The 15,226-nt window shown below is 43.1% G+C and overlaps 1 protein-coding gene across 6 annotated transcripts in view; it reads left to right on the forward strand.

Moving 5' to 3' along the window:
• The first annotated feature begins 6,729 nt into the window (after positions 1-6,729).
• COG7 (component of oligomeric golgi complex 7) overlaps positions 6,730-15,226 on the forward strand; it is a 119,621-nt gene continuing 111,124 nt past the window's right edge. For 2 of the 6 annotated variants that reach the window (XM_023587493.2, XM_058286276.2), the window contains exons 1-3: positions 6,982-7,374; positions 11,636-11,784; positions 14,524-14,640. In XM_023587493.2, the coding sequence (XP_023443261.1) occupies positions 7,206-7,374; positions 11,636-11,784; positions 14,524-14,640 (435 nt within the window). In that variant the 5' untranslated portion in view covers positions 6,982-7,205. Of the gene's footprint in view, positions 7,375-11,635; positions 11,785-14,523; positions 14,641-15,226 lie in introns of all 6 variants that reach the window. The other 4 variants (XM_004453792.4, XM_023587492.2, XM_071211246.1 and 1 more) reach the window with 4 other exon arrangements.

Raw genomic sequence — 15,226 nt, forward strand, 5'->3', positions numbered from 1 at the left:
GGAGTGAACCCAGAACCTCCCATGTGGGAAGCATGCACTCAGCCACTTGAGCCACATCTAATCCCAGCCCGTATCTTTTGATTGGGAAGTTTAATCCCTAATGGAATTTTCCCCACTGATTTTGATGATATTTCAATGATTTCAACAATATTACTTTAAATGCATTTTACTTCCACCATTTTATTCTTTGGTTTTTACATGTCATGTCTTATTTTGTCTGTCTTTTTACTCTTTTGGTTAGCCTTTCTGCTATTCTTACCTCCTACATTCTCCTCTAAACCTCTCTCTTCTTTCTTTTTATTTTGGGCTCTTGGGTTCCTTTTAATATTTCCTGCAAAGGCAGATTCTTTTTAATGAGTTCTTTTAGTTTTTAAAAATTTTTGAATATTTTAAACTCACCTTCATATCTGAAGGAAGTTTTGTTGGATAAAGATTTCTTAGCTTGCAATATTTCTCTTTCAGTGTCCTAATTATACCATACTGCGGCAGCGGTCTTCGTAGCCTGGCCCTATTGGGCCAGGCGGTTCTTCCCGGAGGTGAGGGCGAGGCGGGAGATTTGGCAGAGTCTCCGGCGGAGGCGTGCAAGGTGTGGAGGGTGGCGGGGACGAAGGAGACAAGACACCCTTGTGGAGCTGTAACAGAGCCGTTTATTGGGGAATGTACAGAGATTATATAGGGCTGTGGCGGAGGGGCGGGCAGGGTTCTTGCTGGGATGCCTTATAAGGCGTGCTGGGGAGGCTTTTGATGAGGGTTGGTAAGGAGCAACACGGAACTGCTAGGAGGGGGGGTACGGGAAGGGGCGGGAATGGCGTCACAGCGAGGGGAGGCGGGAAGAGGAAGGGGGAGTGGGGGAGCCGTCGGGATGTTGCCTTTTGGCGGGAACAGTGGGCGTAGCCTAGATGACTGGGCGGGCTTTGGAGCGCCGCATACCAACGGCCGAGGTCGCAGCTTCCGTACCGGCCGTCTGGTAGTGAGCCTGGGCAGGCTGAGGGCTTGCGCCCGTACCAGCCCTTCCCTTGACCACTGGCTCCAGGTTACGCGTCTACCTTCCGCCAGGGCTGGCCCCTACTGAGGAGGAGGCTATCCCACACCATACCACTGTCTTCTCACATCCATGGTTTCCAATGAGAAATTTGCACTAAGTCTTACTGGGTGTCCCTTGTATTTGATGGTTTGCTTCTCCCTTGATGCTTTCAGAATATTCTCTTTTTTTTTTTTTAAAGATTTATTTAATCCCCCCCCCCTTCCCCGGTTGTCTGTGCTCTGTGTCTATTTGCTGCGTCTTGTTTCTTTGTCCGCTTCTGTTGTCATCAGGGGCACAGGAGTGTGGGCGGCGCCATTCCTGGGCAGGCTGCACTTTCTTTCATGCTGGGCGGCTCTCCTTATGGGGCGCACTCCTTGCGCATGGGGTCCCCTACGCGGGGGACACCCCTCCGTGGCAGGGCACTCCTTGCGCGCATCAGCATTGTGCATGGGCCAGCTGCACACGGGTCAAGGAGGCCCGGGGTTTGAGCCATGGACCTCCCATGTGGTAAACCGGCGCCCTAACCACTGGGCCAAGTCCGTTTCCCAGAATATTCTCTTTATCTTTGACAATTGACATTCAGAATAGCATGTGTCTTGGAGTAGGTCTATCTGGATTTATTCTGATTGTGGTACATTGGGTTACTTGGATATGTAAGTTTGTTTCTTTCACGGGAGTTGGGAATTTTTCAGCCATTATCTCCTCAAATACTTTTTCTGCCCCCTTTTCCTTTTCCTCTTCCTCTGGAACTCCCATGACATGTATGTTATCGCATTTTGTGTTAGCATTCAATTCCCTGAGCCCCTGCTTAATTTTTTCCCTATTCTTTTCTCTCTCCCTTCTCTCTTTTCAATTTCAGCTGTTTGTCTTCTGAATCACTTATTCTTTCTTCTACCACGTTGAATCTGCTGTTGTATGCCTCTAATATGTTTTTTTGTTTGTTTGTTTGTTTTGGTTTTTATTCCCCACTTGTGGCTTTTTTTTTTTTTTTTTTGCATGCTGTCTGCTTTCTGTGTCCATTCGCTGCGTGCTCTTCTGTGTTTTTTGCTTGTCTCTCCCTTTTTTTTTTTTTTTTTTGAGTCACCTTGCTGAGCTGGCTTCCTGTGGCACCTGCAGGCATGTGGCGCTCCATGGTGTGTGGGGTGAGCCTGCCTTCACAAGGAGGCCCAGGGATGTGAACCCATTGCCTCCCATATGGTAGACAGGAGCACAACTGATTGAGCCACAGCGCTTCCCTCTCATATATTTTTGATCTCATCTATCGTGTCTTTCATTCTCATTAGCTCTGTTACTTTTATATTCAGGTTTTCAAATTCTTCTTTGTGCTAGCTTAGTGTCTTCTTGATGGCCTTTATCCCTTTAGCTATATTGTCTTTCAACTCATGAATTTGATTTTGGACATTTGTGTGCATCTCATTGATTAGTTGTTTCAAATCCTGCATCTCTTCTGGGGCTTTGATATATTTTTCTTCTTGGACCATGTCTTCCATTTTCTTGGTATGGCTTGTAAATTTTTGCTGATGTCTAGGCAAAAATTAGGTTAGTGAGTTTACTCAAATGCTTGATTTCTCAAATGGATTTGTTAAGTGGAAAGGGTGATCAAAAGCATCCCAAGGCTATGGGAGGTGGGAACTTGGGTGGTAGGTTTGGGGCAGCTGCCAGTGTTTGAATGGGAGAGTGGAGCACTGATGAGGCAGAAGAGGTACTGAGTTGATGAAATCATCAACTCCCTCAAGTTCCAGATGGAATGTTGACTTACAGGGCTACCTTTGTTCACTCAAGAATATTTACTGAACACCTGCCATTGGCTAATGATACAATCATAAATAAAGAACATAGGAATCTTCTTCATTTCAGGTTGCTTTCAGTCTCATGGGAGTGGCAGACAAAAAATAAAATGAAGTAAAATAATTGACAAGTGCTTTGAAGAAAAGAATTGAAGTGTGGAAATGGGGAATATGGGGAGGTTGGGTCTTGGAAGGCCCTCAGAAGCAGTTATGTTTAAGCTGAAACCTGAAGAATGGCAAAGAACTAGTTTAATGAAGGAGTTTAGGTGAAAGGCAAAGGTTTTAGGATGAGAGAACAGCAAACACTGGGGTGAGAAGAGGATTTTTTAGAAGGAAAGTGAGCATGAGTATATTCCAAAATAACGCCATGACTTTTACTTTATAATTTCCCTTTATAGCACCCAGCCCTGCTTACTATTCTGTAGGTCCTGCTGCTAACACCTGTTAACTAACTGGCTTTTTGCATTAAATGGCATTCAAAAATATTATTATATACTACATTTTGTACTCTGAGCCTTGTATACCATTAGGAACTTCTATCTTTGTGTATGTGTGTTTATGTGTGCTTGTATAAGAGAGTCTTGGAGTATGATGTAGGTATGTTTGTTTTTTAAAGATTCATTTTATTTATTTATTTCTCCCCACCCCCTTTGTTGTTTGCCCTTGCTGTGTCTGTTTATCTTCCTTGTTTCTTTTTTAAGAGGCACTGGGAGACAAACCTGTATCTCCAATGTGAGATGGAGGTGCCTAATTGGTTGAGCCACCTCTGCTCCCTAGTTTGTTGTGTCTCATTGTTTTTCTTCCTGAGGTCTCTTGTGTCATCCTGCCACATCAGCTCGCCACGCCTGTCGGCTGCATCAGCTTGCTGTCTTCTTTAGAAGGCACCGGGAACCTCTGCTCTCTGCTTTGTTGTATCTCTCATTACGTTCTCTCCTTTTGTGTTTCTTGCTTTGTCAGCTTGGCATGCCTGCCCATCACACCAGCCTGCTGTCTTCTTTTTATTTTTATTTTATTTATTTATTTCTCTCCCCTCCACCCCCCCCCCCAGTTGTCTGCTCTCTGTGTTCATTCACTATGTTTTCTTCTGTGTCTGCTTGTATTCTTGTCAGTAGCACCCAGAATCTCTGTCTTTTTGTTGCATCATCTTGGTGCATCAGCTCTCCATGTGTGCGGCACCATTCCTGGGCAGGCTGCACTTTTTTCATTCTGGGCGGTTCTCCTTACGGGGCGCACTCCTTGCGCGTGGGGCTCCCCTATGCGGGGGACACCCTTGCGTGGCACCTTTTTCTTTTTTTCAGCCTGTTGTTTTCTTTAGGAGGCACTGGGATCTGAACCAGCAACCTCCTATGTGGTAGGCAGGAACCCAGTTGCCTGAGCCACATCTGCTTCCCTGTAGTTATGTTATCTGTCTTAAAAATTTAAACTCAGCAATCAGTATACCCTGAAACCATTGCCATATGGAAAGTAAATACCCTAAGTTTCATGGTGCAAGGCTGATGTTACTGAAAGTCACATTTAAATGCAGAGAACTGCAAGGAGGGAAAAGTCAAGCCTGATCATTACTGGAGTGCAGCTTCTACTAAACTGTTGGCCATTATTTGAATTGCAAAGAGTATACTGGCTAATGTGTATAACTCCCCAGGATTCAATTAAACACTGTCAATTTTCTAGGAGCCACAAATAAGGCAGATAGTACCTCTCCTTGGAGAGGTACTGGCACATGGAACAATCCATACAAAATAATAAATATTGGAAGAGAGACATGAACATCGTGGATATAGTGGAAACTCAGACCTGGAGCAATGAACTCAGCAAGGGTTGGGAACAGGAGTCCTCTTACAAGAGAGTCTGACTCTCTAGCCATGACTGGGAATTTCCACTATATTTAATCTTTGTTATTTAATTGGTCAAAAACTTGCCTATCTTCACTTGTTGTGAGATTAAGTAAATTTTCATATTTACTCATCACCTATTTTCCTTTATCTGTGAACTATTATATATATATATATATATAATTTAAAATGAGCTATGACTACATACCACGTTTTGGTGAAGGACATAGAGAAATTGGAACCCTTATACATTTTAAGATTTATTTTTATTTATTTATTCACCCTCTCATTGTTTGCACAGGCTGTCTGCTTGTCTTCTTTTTTAGGAGACACTGGAACCCAACCCGGACTGCCCATGTGGGAGGGAGCTGTTTGTTGTGTCTCTCATTGTGTTTCCTTGCTGTCTCTTGGTTGCATCATCTTGTTGTGTCAGCTCCCTGTGCCAGCCTGTAGCATCAGCTCGCTGTATTGCTTGTTTTCTCCAGGAGGCACCAGAACTGAATCTGGGACCTCCCATTGGTAGGTGGGAGCCCAGTCTCCTGAGCCACATCTGCTTCCCCATTATGCATTATTATTATTATTATTTTTAAAGATTTATTATATTTATTTCTCTCCCCTCCCGCCGTTGTCTGCTCTCTGTGTGGACCCGCTGTATGTTCTTCTGTGTTCCCTTGCACCCTTGGTGGCACTGGGAAACTGTGCTATCTTGCTGCGTCAGCTCTCCGTGTGTGGGGCGTCACTCCTGGGCGGGCTGTGCTTTTTTCACGTGGGGTGGTTCTCCTTGCAGGGCACACTCCTTGCGCATGGGGTACCCCCATGCGGGGGTGTCCCTGCGTGACACAGCACTCCTTGCACTTGGCAGCTCTGTGTGTGGGCCAGCTCACCACATGGGTCAGAAGCCCTGGATATGGAACCCCTGGACCCTCCCACATGGTAGGCGGATGCTTCATCAGCTGAGCCTCGTCCGCTTCCCCCCATTATGTAATTGATGAGAATATAAAATGGTACAGCTTGGCAGTTTCTTAAAGGTTAAATATAAATTTACCTTCCAAACCCTTCTACTTCTAGGAATTTATCTAAGAAAAATGAAAACTTTTAGCATACAAATACATGCATGTGAAAGTTCGTAGCAGGATTATTCATAACAGCACCAAACTAGAAACCAATGTCCATCAACTGATGAACGGATAAACAAAATATGTCACATCCATAAAATGAAATATTATCAGGAACATAAAGGAACAAAATTCTGAGACATCATATGCAGATGAACCTCCAAACCTTTAGGCTAAGTGAAATAAACCAGATGCAAAAGGCAATGTACTGTATGATTCCATGTATATGAAATGTGCAGAAAAGGTAAATTTTTAGAGACAGAAAGCAGACTAATGGTTGCCTTGGGTCAGGAGTGGGACAGGGATTAATGGAAATGGGCAAAAAGGAACTTTTTTGGCTGATGAAATGTTCTAAAATTGTATTGTGGAGAAAGCGCAACTCTACACATTTGCTAAAAATCCTTGAATTGCATGCTTACAATGGGCAAATTTTATGTCATGTAAATTATACATAAATTAAGCTGTTTTTAAAAGTGTTATTTTGTTGGGGGTGGAAAGGGGCCTACAGTGGTGGCATCTGAGGCTTCTGAGCATGCCATGAGACTTGACCAATTTGCTCCTATCTCGACTGGTGTACTAGTTTTCCTAATCTGTGGATTTAGGTTATTAGAAATACCCAATCTTCAAGAATTACCATATACATTTATAGTCAGAGTATGCCGGAATGAGAACTAATAAATGGCAAAATTATTCCACTTTAGGTACAAGTACACTCCACAACTATATACAGAGAATTTTACTTTATTTTGGTTTCTATGACAAAGGAAGCCCTTTCAGATAGTTTTTCTCTCTTCTGCAGTGTCACATTATTTGTTTTAGGCTGAAGGAAACACTAAGTACAAAGCCTCAGGTGGGTTCCAGCGTGGTGTGTTTCAGGAAAGAATAGGAGGCCAATGTGACTGAAGCGAAGTGAGACAAGTGGGGAAGTGGTGGGCAGAGACCAGTTCACGGAGGCCCGTTTCATCTGCTCCATTTTTGAGAGCACGATAGTATCCTAAAGCGTGCAGGCTCCAGCGGTAGACTTGCCTGAGTTTAAATGCCGGCTGTGCCACTTTCTAGCCAAGTAACTTTGAACCAGTTGCTTAACTTCTTTTTGCTTATGTCTTCATCCTTATGTCGTGGAGAATATTAGTACTCATAAGACTGTGGGGATTAAATGCGCTAAGAGACGTAAGGATTCAGATATTAGCAAGAGAAGCGCGACGCCGTGGTAACGGCCAACCACTTCCGCAAGAAGTACGGCGCGCGGCGAGGTTCTTTTCTAGCCGTCTCTCTGAAGGCGCTGATAGAGAGGCCGCAGAGGGGCCGGGAGTCGGTCTTCTAGACCTGCGCCTGCCGCCTCGGAGACCAGTCCGGGTGCTCTCGCCCGGTAACCCGCCTCAGCATCCTCGTTTCCGTCCTGAGCCAGCCCTTACGGCCTGGACGCCAGGCTTGAGGCCGTGCCGCCATGGACTTCTCCAAGTTCCTGGCGGACGACTTCGACGTGAAGGAGTGGATCAATGCGGCCTTCAGGGCTGGCCCCAAGGAGGCGGCGGCCGGGAAGGTGGACGGCCACGCTGCCACCCTTGTGATGAAGCTGCAGGTGTTCATCCAAGAGGTGAACCACGCCGTGGAGGGTGAGTGGCGGAGACTTTGCCTCCGGGTCTCCCAAAATGTCTTACCCCTGCGCCTGGGTGGGCGGAGTCCCCCGATCTATGCAGTAATATCCGTGTTTCACAAGTTGGAAAAGCCAGCCCCGGGCAGATTCCCTTCAGTCCTTTGGACTGTCCCAAGGAGAAAGTCTCATTTTGGTGCTAAACTGTCTTTAAGTCTTGCTAATTTGGGATGTTGGTTTTCTACATCCAGCAGTACTATAAAGTTTCCTTTTAAGTTAAAAGAGTGAATTTTAAGAACATTAGCTAATATTCGTTTGATCCCTCTAGTTTGCAAAAACGCATTAAGGATATATGGGAATGACAAAAATCTGGGAAACATTTTTCCTGTAAAGTTTTATCTCAGCTGAGGAAGATGCGCTGGCCTAAGGAGGACTTTGCCCATTAAAAAAATAATTTTAAGGATAGTTAATTGTAAAAACTAATACACACCTGCAACCGTCTCATGCCACTCCTCAACTTGACTTTTATTCATTCTGTGCTTATTCAGTACCTACTGCATGCCAGTCTTTCTGCTACGCTCTGTGGGAAAGACACCTTAAGCAGATTGCCCACTGGAAGCATGTGATCTAGTAAATAGAACTCTTTATTTTATAGATGTGTTCTTTGCTTAAGAAAAGGGGGCGCTTTTTTCTTTTCTATTGGATTTGGCATCATTTACTACTTTTTGAGGCTCTATTATGCATGGGTCAAGAAATGAGCATTGGGTATGACAAGTTTACTTCCCTGGAGTTTGCTGCCATGTGTGGAGGATATGTAAACAATGAAAATAAAATGAGGGAGTGGCCTTACAGAGAATAGAACCTGGAGTCCTTTGAGTTCCAGGAGGGTGCAGTTACCCCTTCTCTGTGGTAGGCCTTGAAGGAAGACTTCAAAGGTCAAAGAGGCGAGTGTTGCAGCAAAGCCAGGAGTTGCGAACTGCAGAAAGACCCAAAACCGGGTCTCAGGAGAAGTGGAGGAACAGCTTTATTACGCGCAGGCCAAGAGGAGAGTCAGTCTCCAATTTCTGAGCCCTGTTTTTCAGTTTTCATAGGTTTATATAGGATTTTATGTGGGATCAGCATGACTTTTGTTCATTGGTTAATGCTTTGTTAGGCAAAATTTTCCAAGCGGGGTTACAGAGGCAGAATGCAGGTGCAAGGCTGCGGGCTGATTTACAGAAGAGGGGGAAGTCATTCGTTTGATATCTTTCTGCTAGGCCATGTTTTCACAGGCTGATTTACAGAAATGGGGGGCAGGAGTTATTTATTTGATAACCTCTTGAAAGGCCATGCACTCATAGAACAGTCCACAGAAGCCGGGGTGGGAGTGACTTGTTAGATATTTTTGTAAGGTTATGCTTTTTATTTCTCAACAAGAGGACTATAATAGCAAGTATTTGAGGGCTTGATAGGTCAGGCACTGTTCTGAGTGCTTTATGTGTATTAAGTGCTTCTCAACCAAGGATACTACACTTCATTAGTACACTTCACCCCCAGAATCTTTTTTTTTTTAACCTTAGAATCTTATTTCAACTATAACCTTAAATACTAAAATACAATATTTGTTTACAATTCTTTCTTTTTTTAAAATTAGGTAAAAATTTACATGCATTGAAATCCATGAATCTTATTTGATGAATTTTGACAAATATATATAACCAATATAACCCAAATGTTCATTAAGATATAGAACATTAATGGATTGCAGCCCCCTGTCAATGAGAGGTGGGGTGGGCATCACCATCCCAGAATACTCAGGATTGGGGAATGAACTATGGACTAAAGTAGACTTACAGTAGTATTCTCCTATAGACATATTGTGATTCTGGCAATGGAAGAAATATCATTGATGTGGAGGCAGTGGCCTCTGGAGATTCTGAGGGTAGGAAGAGGGAAAACAGGTGCAATATGGGGACGTTTTTGGGACTTGGGAATTGTTCTGAATGACATTGCAATGACAGATACAGGCCATTGTATATCTTGCCGTAGCCTACAGAATTGGGTGGGAGAGAGTGTAAATTACAATGTAAACTTTAATCCATGCTTAGTGGCAGTGCTCCAAAATCTGTTCATCTATTGCAATGGATGGTACCACATTGTTGTTAATGTGGGAAAATGTGGGAGGTGTGGGGAGCAGTGCATATGGGGATCCCCTGTATATTTTATATAAGTTATGTAATGTAAGTATCTTAAAAAAAAAAAAAAAAGATATAGAACATTCTCTCACCCAGGAAAGTGACCCCAGGCTCCTTCTCAGGGAAATCTAGTCCTCTTCCTCTCAGAGGCAGCCACTGGAAGGGATAATTTTAAAATGATTACAAGAGTGGGCTAAATTTTGGGGAACTATGGAGAAGGAAAAACAGGTACAGAGGAAAACAGGGCTTGAAGAGTGATTCTGAGGTTTAGCAGGTGGGAGATCCAGCTGGGGCTGTTAATGGCAGTGTTAAAAGTCAGTGAGCAGAAAAAAAAACGGGGGGAGCTGATGTAGCTCAGTGGCTGAGTGCCTGCTTCCCATGTGCGAAGTCCTAGGTTCAATCCCCGATACCTCCCTTAAAAAAAAAAAGTCAGCGAGGTCTCTGTGTACTCTAAGAAGTCTCTGTGTATTCTGACTGCTTCATTAGACCAGGCTCAGAACCTTACCCGGGGTCAGTGGTTGGAAACAGGTTATTTTGTGGCAGAGCTGGAAGAATAGGTTTCTTCAAGATGTTAGGGTCCTAATCACTGTACTGGTAAGCAGAAGACTTTAGTCTTTTCTGTTTACTCAGAGAATTGCTCTTTAAAGGTTATGCTGTTATTCTCCTATTCCAGAGAAGGCATTGTGGTCTGCAAAGATTTTCAAATTTTAGTTTACACTTGGGATTTTTTTTAAAAAAGGAGATTCCTTTATCTCATACCAGACTTACTAAAGAAGGTGGCATTTTTTTTTTTAATTTTAAATTTTATTTTATTTTATTTTTTTATTGACTTTGTAATAATATTACATCAAAAATATATATGTGAGGTCCCATTCAACCCCGCTCCCCCACCCCCCCCTCTCCCCCCCCAACAACACTCGTTCCCATCATCATGACACATCCATTGGATTTGGTAAGTACATCTTTGGGCACCTCTGCACCTCATAGTCAGTGGTCCACATCATGGCCCATACTCTCCTCCATTCCATCCAGTGGGCCCTGTGAGGATTTACAATGTCCGGTGATTGCCTCTGAAGCACCATCCAGGGCAGCTCCATGTCCCAAAGACACCTCCACCTCTCATCTCTTCCTGCCTTTCCCCATACCCATCGTCCACCATGTCCACTTTTCTCAATCCAATACTACCTCTTCTATGTGGACATTGGATTGGTTGTGTCCATTGCACCTCTATGTCAAGAGGAGGCTCAAATTCCACATGGATGCTGGATGCAATCCTCCCATTTTCAGTTGTAATCACTCTAGGCTCCATGGTGTGGTGATTGTCCTTCTTCAACTCCATCTTAGCTGAGTGTGGTAAGTCCAATAAATCAGATTGTAGGTGCTGGAGTCTGTTGAGGCTCAGGACCTGGCTATCACATTGTCAGTCCAGAGATTCAAATCCCCTAAATATATCTTAAATCCCAACGTTAACTGCACCTCCAGCACATTAGCATGAAAGTCTTATGAAGGGAGATCCCATCTGAGTCCAGATTCATCACACATAAACACCATTTCCAAAGAGGGGCCATCTGCCCTGGTAGTTAACCCCATCGGCCATGGCCATAACTCTCATGGGTCTCTTTAGCAGAAGGTGGCATTTTAACATCACTCCAGCTGATGCTGGTTATGGACTACATTTTGAAAAGACCTTGCGAAGGACTTTGGGGCCAGATACGTGGGAGATTGAGTTGCAGCACTGTGAAATCTTGTTAACAGGTGCTATGAATGCCTCTTCAAGTTGCCATGGACTTTAACCTGTATAATATCTGTAAGGTACCTGCAGTCTAACAGACATTCACCAAGTATCACATTCCTTCCTTCTTTCCTCCTTGCAATGGGGTGATTAACTTAGTGGTGGAAATCAGTGGACATTGCTTCAAGTTGACGGTTAGTTCCCTGGTAAATCATAAAACTCTTCAGCCATCAGCCTGAAGAAGACATGACTGCCCATCTTCCCCACACCACTGCAGGGCTGATCATTGTTTTAGGGAAGTTTTCCTGCCTGCTTTCTGATTTCATTGGGGTCTGGCCCAGTTTTCACTTTTTGTATATATATTGTTCTTGCTGCAGAAACAAGTCACCAGGCCCTTCAGAATATGCCCAAAGTTCTACGTGATGTCGAGGCCCTTAAACAGGAAGCATCTTTTCTGAAAGAACAAATGATTCTTGTCAAGGAGGACATTAAAAAGTTTGAACAAGACACAGCTCAATCCATGCAGGTATTTTGGCCCTTGTCTTCTCAATTCTTGTTTTTTGGTGGCTGTTCACTCATGAGGGCTTTAGAAGAGAGCACCACTGTATGAGGCCAACCTTAACTCTGTATTCTCCTAAACAGTCAGATTACTCTTGCTTGGTTCTTTAAGCATATTCATCTTTCTCTTCCAACATCTCTGTATTTTATTTAAAAAAATTTTTTTAGTATAGTTTCAGTATATTAGATTACCTGATTTCTGATGTTTAAATTGTATTTTTGATCTTACCTTCCTCACTTGATTTTCCTTAAAAAAGGAAAGCCTTGAGTTTTCTTCACTTGTCGTTCTATTTTTTATATCCGTAGACTTTTTTTAAAAAAGATTTCTATTTTATTTTATTTATTTCTCTCCCTGCCCCCCCCCCCCATCATCTGCACTCTGTCCATTTGCTGTGTGTTCTCTTGCATCCGCTTGCATTGTCAGGTGGCACTGGGAAACTGCGTCTCTTTTTTGTTGTTGTTGCGTCTTCTTGCTCCATCAGCTCATTGTGTGTGTGGCGCCACTCCTGGGTGGGCTGCACTTTTTACAAGCAGAGTGGCTCTCCTTGTTGGGTGCACTCCTTGCATGTGGGGCTCCCCTATGCGGGGGTGCTCCTGCGTGGCATGGCACTCCTTGCACGCAGTGGTACTGTGCATGGGCCAGCTTACCACACGGGTCAGGACGCCCTGGGTATTAAACCCTGGACCTTCCATAGGGTAGGTGGACGCTCTATTAGTTGAGCCACATCAGCGTCCCTCCATAGCCTTTTGATTGCATATATGTTTGTTAATATTCATTTCATGTGTTTTAGCCTTTCCTTTATTAATCTTAACCTTTTATTTATTTTTTGTTCATGTCAAATTTTTCTTTTTATCTTAATTGTTTTTTATTTTATCCTAAGTTTTCTTTGCTTGGTCAAAAAATTTTGGGATTGTGAGGAGTCTAGTTTTTCTAAAACTTCTGACCTTCAACTCTCTTTTCTATCTCATTTCATTGCTTTTTTTCATTTTTTTAACGTGGGTATTACTTTAATCTCATTTTATTTTTAATTGCTTATTTGTGTTCACTTTCTTAGCCATCTTGCAATGAGTAATTTTTAATACAGCTTTTATTTATTAGAGCAGTTGTAGGCTTACCGAAAAATCATGGAGAGAATATAGAATTCCCATATATTCCCCCATCCCCACTCTATACACACTATTTTCCCTATTATTTACATTTTGCATAACTGTGATTGATTTTATAATGGTTGGTAAGAAGCTCGGCAGCAGGGGTGGTAGTATGAGCCACTCCACCTAGAGGACGGGTTGAAGGCATCCTTCCTCACCCACCCTTGCTATTCTCCTGGCTATGGTAGAGCAGTCTTTTCAACCAGCAGAAGAAATCACTGGCTAGCTGATCCAAATCACCTCTAGGATTCAACCAAACTGAGCATTAGCTGATCCAAATCACCTCTAGGATTCAACCAAACTGAGCATCTGAATACCAGGTTCTTAGAAGGGAAAAGAGGTCTGTTTAGAGGCTGTGTGCATATGTTTGAAATGGAAAGCATTCTCAGCTTTTGCCTTAAAATGCTCTTTTCTTTGGGAAATTGTACTCTTACTGTAAAAGTACTGGTCTTAGAGATGACTCTTGGTTACAGGATAGCTGGTTCCCAGAAAATATAATGGGCAATCAGTGATAAAGTAGTGCTTAATGACCAATATTTCAGACAAGGTTTTTTAAAAATTTATTTTACTTTTTAAAAATTTTTATGTACCAGGACTGGGGATTGAACCCCAGACCTCATATGTGGGAAGCTGATGCTCAACCACTGAGCCACATCATCTCCTCTGAGTTGGCTTTCTTGTTTGTTTGCTTGTTGGTTATTTTTTTGTCTTTGTTTTTAGGAGGCAGCAGTGACTGAACCCAGGCCCTCCCATGTGGGAAGCAGGTGCTCAGCTGCTCGAGCCACATCTGCTTCGCCAGACATGGTTTTTGTTACATGGGAGTAGGGACAGAAACATTGATATGTAGAAGATTCCTAAAAGCTGCAGTTTTGTAGAAGAATAGAAGTTATATTGTAGGAAGGAAGGCGTCACTGATCAGTTCTCTTTTTTTTTTGAAGATTTGTTTTTATTTATTTCTCCCCTCCACCCCATTCCCCTCATTGCTGCTCTCTGTGTCCATTCTCTGTGTGTTCTTCTGTGTCTGCTTGTATTTTCATTAGGTGGCTCTGGGAACTGATCCTGGGACCTTCTGGAGTGGGAGAGAGGTGATTACTCTCTTGCACCACCTCAACTCCCTGTTCTGCTGTCGTCTTGTTTTCTCTCCTCTATGTCTCTTGTTGCGTCATCTTGCTGTACCAGCTCTCTGTGTCAGCCGGCTGTCCTGCACGGGGCAGCTTTCCTGTGTGGGCCGGCCCTCTGCGTGGGACAGCTCGCCACATGGGACAGCTTGCCCCAACAGGAGGCCCTAGGCATCAAACCCTAGACCTCCTATACGGTAGATGGGAGCTCAACTGGTTGAGCCACATCCATTTCCCTGATCAGTTCTCTTACATTCTGTTCAACTTAAATATTTATCACCTACTGAACAAATTCAGCCATATAATTGATGTTGTAAAGGGTACAGAAGCTCCCTGAAGACAAGACTATACCTTGATAGTTATGTTTCAAGTCACTGGTGGAAGGTAGAGAAAAAGGAAATATCTCTTCCTCAGTTTTTCACTTCTCATTTTTTTTTCAGGTATTGGTAGAAATCGACCAGGTGAAGTCCAGAATGCAGCTTGCTGCAGAATCTCTTCAAGAAGCAGACAAGTGGAGCACATTGAGTGCTGATATTGAGGAAACATTTAAGACTCAAGTAGGTTTCTTGTTTAGGAAATTTTGTGAAATCTCTTTAGGCAGGAACTCAAGGTTAGGTGAAAGGAAATGGGATAGTCATTCACTCAGAATCATAAGGAATAGTAAAATGTGGTATTCAGGCAGTGGGTGGGGAAGGTCTGAAACCCTTGAGTGTTTCTGCTCTCTTTAGTTTGTACCTTGTGCTTCACTGAAGCCTCTTCATCACAGAGAGTGAGTTCAGAAGAAGCATTGGCAAAAATTACATAGGCAGAAAAAATGGGGCAAATGAGAGCATGGAGCTTGGGCAAAGGGGACTTACCTGTCCTGTGAATTCAGCAAGTTATTTAAACTCTCAGATTCTGCCAAATGTGGACAGTAATAATACTTTTGATACCTGGCTTTTAAAGATAAAGTGACCCCAACTAATTTAGGTGCTTGTACTTTATATATATAAATACATTTCTTTGGGAAAAAAGGTCAAGTAAAGGATATCTTATTTCAAACACTTCTAAATTGTAAAACACAATTATTTATCATCTTTTTTTTCTTATCCCTTGATTTTCAAGTTAAAAAATTTTTTTAATGTACATGGCGAAAATTTCAGT

Source organism: Dasypus novemcinctus, chromosome 23, assembly GCF_030445035.2.
Source record: "Dasypus novemcinctus isolate mDasNov1 chromosome 23, mDasNov1.1.hap2, whole genome shotgun sequence".
Taxonomy (NCBI): Eukaryota; Metazoa; Chordata; class Mammalia; order Cingulata; family Dasypodidae; genus Dasypus; species Dasypus novemcinctus.